We start from the raw sequence: 6,132 nt of genomic DNA, 5'->3' as shown, positions 1-6,132 counted from the left end.
AAAGGTAGTGGCCTAGTTAGCCTTGTTAATAATTCTTGGACATAATTGATATACAACACAGTTTACTCTGCAATTCACAGTGCGCCCAAGTCACCGGATTTAAACATAAGTGTTTCTTATTATTGATGTCCTTAAGAGCATCCATTATAATGATCCATACTCATATTGAAATCATATATCAAGACAGCTTCACTGCCAGACTTCTTCACTTTGGTACTGCATGTCTGTCAACATAGGTATTACATTGGAGTGGTGCTCAGATGATATATTTATTGGTCAGACTGGTCAGCCATGATCATATGGAAAACAATTGAGAAGTTGCCCCATGTTTTCTAAAATGCCCTATCTTTCTTGTTTCCTCAGGTAGAGGCCATTGGCTGCAGCCATGGGATCCACAAATCAGAGTACTGTGACCGAATTCTTTCTAGTGGGATTCACCACAGACCCAGACCTACAAAACCTGCTCTTCCTTCTCTTATTATCAACATATTTCCTCACTCTGGTCTTAAATATCACAATCCTCATCATTGTTTACGCGGACACTCGGCTTCATAAACCCATGTACTTTCTCCTGTCTTCTCTGGCTGTAGTAGACCTTGGTTGCACAGCCGCTACCAACCCAAAGACATTGGTAGATTTCTTGGTTGAGAAGAAGACCATCACTTTCATGGGCTGTGTTATACAAATCTTCATTTTTGTGGGCTTTGGAAGCTCTGAGTTCTTTCTGTTTGCAGTGATGGCTTTTGATCGATACGTGGCTATTTGCAAACCACTGATGTATGCAATCACCATGAATAAGACAGTTTGCACCTGGCTGATCTCCGGATCTTATGTTGGCGGCTTTCTTCATTCCTTGATTACTGCGGGATGCCTTTTCCACTTATACTTTTGTGGACCTAATAAGATCCAACACTTTGTCTGTGATTTGCCAGCTTTTCTGAAGCTCGCTTGCAACAGCATCTTCGTAAATGAGCTGATTCTCTCAACACTGACCTCTTCAATGATGGTGGGGTCGCTCTTCATTGTTCTTGTCTCCTACACGTACATTGTGATTGCTATCCTGAGGATTCGCACCTCTACTGGGAGGCATCGGGCTTTTTCTACATGTGCCTCCCACTTCACCTGTGTCCTGATCTTCTATGGCACTATTCTGTTTATGTATTTAAGGCCCAATTCAAGCTTTTCGGCAAAGCAGGACAATGTGCTGTCAATTATCTACATGTTTTTGACTCCAATGCTGAACCCACTCATCTATAGCCTCAGGAACAGGGAGGTGAAAGATGCCATGCAGAAAACATTTTGTGGGAAAAAGATTTCTCAACTCCTGCTATGAAGTCAATGGCCCTTCTGGATAGCACCCTTGGAGCCAAAAGTCAAAGGAACCCAAAGATAAATATTAGACCAAAAAAGTTTTTGGGTGCTAATTAGTGTCTAACCTTGAAGGTCACTTTTTGTACTTGTTTCATTTTTTATATCTTCCTGAAATGAATATAAAGTTGACAAACCCCTCTTTTAAATGTGAACTTAAATGCAAACTTAAATAATGTCTTATCCTTACAGGTCCATGTGAAGCAAAGGGAGAAATGCACACCATTTATCTGCCCTTGGAATTTAATGTTGAAAGGAGTTTTTTTTTTTTTTTAATTTAGTCCTTTTCTTTGAAATTTGAGCAAAAAATTACGAACTATGAATAAGTGCAGTTTTACAAAGCTGTGTATATTTGGAAACTGGTGTTGCTGTAAACACAGATGGTTGCATATTGATAGGTTGTTAAAATTCTATCATTCCCGAGATAGATGCAAAACTGCTTTCGATTGGATTTTTTTTTTGGGGGGGGTGTTAGTAAACTCGAACAAGTAAATGTTTCCTGAATAAAGTGGATATTTTTGTGAGAATAGTATGCCCTATTACGTTTAGTAATGGATTTATTTCACATTTAAAGATTGTTTGTCTTTGTATTTATAGTCTGATAGATTCAGTTTGAAGGTTTGTGGAAAGTGGGGTTCCGAAATAAACAACTCGATTATGATGACATTCTTGAAATCTATGGTAGACATATTTGGTGGGTCAAATAAAGAGGGGGGTTGGAGCAATCGATAGAACAAGGTGGTTCAACAGTTCTGATAACAAAAACATAAATATGACTTTCAAAAGTTGATAGACTCATTTTTTCTCATTTATTCATCAGGGATCAACACCATATATTGCTGTAACACTCAGTCTTATTATTTATTATTTCCACTTTGAGAGGCACGGACTTTCATGAGCTAAAGTAGCTCAACTAGCCCCTCATACCTTATCTCTGCCCTACTCCTAATGCTTCCCTCCTAATCTGTGACTTTCTACAACTGGGGTTAAATGGTGCAGGCCCAACCCATATGCGGTCCTGGCACTCCATGCATTTCCATCAGGCCCTCTACCTCAAAGGACCCCCATTGAACCCCCTCTCAACCACATCCACAGGTCTTTCGATATCTCCCTCCATGTTCAGCCTACCCCCTCACCATTGCCAGTCATTTCTATTTCATTTTAAAACTGCTTTAAAACAGAGACGTGGTGAGTTACTCGTCAATTTAGATTTTTTTTCAATGCAAACTTCACAAATGCTTGACATTGTAAGGTTAAATATTTTTATTTATATGTTATGTGCTTATTTATCTATCTTATTAATCTTGTCGCATGCCACGTGTCATAGTATTATTAAACCCTTCTGAATTTTATCGATGGACGGTATGTTTTGCACTATTATGATTTTGGAAATTGCATGAAATCAAAAAAGTTTACTATGGTGATGAAACTACTTTCATTTAATTGTGGATCTTGCAATTTATTATTAGGAGTTGAGTTTATATAGGTTGCGCGATAAAGGATACAAAGGTTGTATATGTTTCTGCTCAGGGAATGTCCATCTTGGAACATCTTTTCTCGAGGAGCTAACCAGTCTTGCTTGATACGGGGATAGTAGCATTATTAATGTCCAAGGGGTATATTCACAAGAACCCGTGCTAAAGATCTCCAAAAAATGCTAACGCAACTTTCCACATAGCAGCCTATCACAGGAAAATAACCCTGTGTCAACGTGGAATTCACAACACGGCGGTACCATGCGATAGTCCGCCCAAAACGCGGACAATGTCCGCGATACAAGCACCTCGGCGGCAATAAAAATTCAAACCCCAACGTGAAAAAAAATGAAATGGGCCAAAGCGTGAAGAGGAAATCAGTGATAAGCTGTGCCAGGCCTGCAAAAACACATGGCAGACGGGAAAAATCACAAATAAAAGTAGAAAAAAAACTCAATCACAAACTGACCAACACCCAAGCACCATGGAGGCAGCCAGAGCAGGCGCAGAGGATGAGCTCAACACCACAAGCACTCTGGACGACCAGCCTGGGACCTAGGGGACAGGGACAGGCAAGGACAAGAAGAAGAGGAAGACAAAGTTCAGTCCGCAGGAAAACAGGATCCTAGTCACGGAGGTGATGGAACACCATCAACAAATGTTCGTCACCTCCAACGTGTCGTTGGACACCAAAAATGGAATATGGCGGAACATCGTGGACAAGGTGAATGCCGTTGGGGAGCACAAGAGGTCAATGGACGAGCTCAAGAGGTGATGGACTGACATCAAGCGGAAGACCAAGGATAAGCCCACAGCCACCCAGAAGTCAGCAAAGCAGACTGGAGGTGAGAGCCTGGCGCCACAGCTCGTGCTGGATGACATGAAGGAGCTGGTGTCGACAGTCATCAGTGTGGAGACTGTAGCCGGAGTAGGGGGACCAGACACTGCTCGACAGGACACAACACAACCGCATCAGGTTGAGTGACCACTAGGCACTGGGGGGGATGGGAGGAGATGGCCACAATGGCATAGATACACAATCAAGCAGAGCAAAGTGCACACCCACAACGACTCTGGGTCATGGCTGCCCCCACACCATCCCCATCTCTGCCCACTGGTATGTCAGTGCCCCACAGTGCAGCAGGCGTATCCAATCTGGCACCTGATGTGTCACTGCCACACAGTGCAGCTGACAATCATCCTCCGTCCCCTGATGTGTCAGTGGCACACAGTGCCGCAGCCAGTGCTGCAACACCCACAAATGGGGCAGAGCACACGTCTGAGGACGAGGACGTGGATGGGCTTGACTTCAGAAGGACGTGGGTCCCTTGCTCACTTTGCCATTGGATTCAAGATAGCCTGGCTGATGAGGGTTATGAACCCAAAACCGGTCCCAGGATGCTTGTTTCCGGTCCAGGGAAGACATGGCTTGGCAGTTCGGGCTGGATTGTTCCCATGAGGTACGGGGTCAGACTGATTTGCAAATGGCCATGTCTGAACTGGGGTGGTGAAGTGAGCTAAAGAATGATGATGGATTAAACCTAGATTAGTTGACTGGGGGTGAGTGTTTGATTTGCTCAAACACTCCGTCCATCATCCCCTATGGAATTGCTCTGACTTCAGAAGGAGGCACTAGCATTAATTTTCGCCACCTGGCCTGTTTCTGCTTCGTGCTGCACATGGCCCCATGACCTTCCACTGACCCCCGATACACTACGCTGCACTCACCTTGGACCACGACATGGACTGCCATTTCCTGTTCGATGAACAGTGACATGGCGACCAGACTGCGGACTGTACCCTTCCTCTTCCGCAGTACTTGTCATCCCCGGATGGACTCTGGCTGGCCCTCCACGGGCCCATATTGTGTGGTGTGCTTGGCATGGCCCTGTACCGCTACAGCTGAAGAACTCCACTGGATGTGCAATTAACCTCAAGTAATGCACTTCTGTGTCATGTATTTCATCATTCATCGACGAATTGGTGGATGGATGTAGGGACAGTGATTGCCCTTACGTCAATGATGCTAATCTAGTGGGATGCCAGTCACAGTGTGCTACATTGCCTATTGTGTTACAGGTGCCGTGGACACTACAACAAGGACACATGCATTAGTCACTTCCTTGTCCGATGTATGGCAGGGCAGCCCACTCCGAATACGCTCCGAGGAGGGGCCCACATTGCTGACTTTCGCAGGTGTACTCGCTGGTGGTGTGCAGGTCACTGGTTTAGTTGTCAGCATGTCACGGCCACTCCCTGAGGGCAGGTTTGTACACACACCACACCCATCCGGCACAGGCTTCACAGGCCATGTGACCCCACAAATATAAGGGGCCGATAAAGTCACATTCCCCTCTGCCGGTGGTGACTGGATGACGGACGCTCCAGGGTTCTCAATCATAATGGGCCCATGAGTTGTTGCGCACAGGGTTAGTGGCACCCAAAGCCTTGCGGCCATTATGGGCCTACCACCACATGGCTCTGACTGGGGTTTCACAGGGTTAGTGGCACCCGAAGCCTTGCGGCCGTCACAGGCCTTCCACCACATGGCGCTGACCAACATTGCACAGGATTAGTGGCACCAAAATAGCTGAGCGGGTGTGCAGCCTGCGGTGATGACGTGTGCACTGATGTGGTCTACGCCATTGATGACTCAGGACTCAGTGTCATATGTGGGACCTGCTGGCCCAGGGGGGCGGGTCTGCAGGATGTGGGCCATGTCATGGTGGCAGGAACGGGGCCTGGAGCTTGCACGGGCTCGTGGTGTTCCCAATGATGGACACACCGGTGGCAGCAGGTGAGCAGTGGGGCCTGGGTGCGCAGGGGTGGCGGTCTCTCTCTCTCTCTCTCTCTCTCTTCCCTCTCTCTCTCTCCCTTCCTTCCCTGCTCTCACTCTCACTCTCTCTCCTTTCCCTCTGTCTCACTCTCCCTTCCTTTCCTTTCCTTCCCTCTCTTTCTCTCTCTGGCTTTCTTTCCTTCTCTGTTTCTCTGTGTCTCGCTCCTTTGATGTGCCCATGACACCTGTCCTGATTTTGTGCTTTATTTTCCAGGCTGTGATGTCAAGATTGTCCCTGATGAACCCGACAGGAGTCTCCCGCTTTGGTGTTTTTTGTTGTGTTTCAATAAAGGTTTTGGTTGTTACTTCAGTGCTGTGTGACTGTTTCTCGCTCTTCTGGGCACACATGTGTGTATTTTTTTGACATTGTGCATCATCATGTGCTTTTTGTGGCTCTTGTGTTGTGCACGGTATGTGTATGTCCGAGGGGGAGGGGCTGGGGGTGGTTGTGGT

General features: G+C 46.1%; 1 protein-coding gene across 1 annotated transcript; it reads left to right on the top strand.

The window, feature by feature from the left end:
- The first annotated feature begins 385 nt into the window (after positions 1-385).
- LOC146853771 (olfactory receptor 5P62-like) lies at positions 386-1,333 on the top strand. The gene has a single exon (XM_085650884.1). It carries the CDS (start codon positions 386-388, stop codon positions 1,331-1,333), a length of 948 nt encoding a protein of 315 aa, XP_085507010.1.
- The last annotated feature ends 4,799 nt before the right edge of the window (positions 1,334-6,132 follow it).

This window comes from Triturus cristatus, chromosome 4_1, assembly GCF_964204655.1.
Source record: "Triturus cristatus chromosome 4_1, aTriCri1.1, whole genome shotgun sequence".
Classification (NCBI taxonomy): domain Eukaryota; kingdom Metazoa; phylum Chordata; class Amphibia; order Caudata; family Salamandridae; genus Triturus; species Triturus cristatus.
Note: the sequence above shows the minus strand (reverse complement) of the source record. Positions and strands in the feature narration are given on the sequence as shown.

Excerpts from the sequence above, each read along its gene's own strand:
- LOC146853771 (XM_085650884.1), top strand. The coding sequence starts at position 386 with ATGGGATCCACAAATCAGAGTACTGTGACCGAATTCTTTCTAGTGGGA.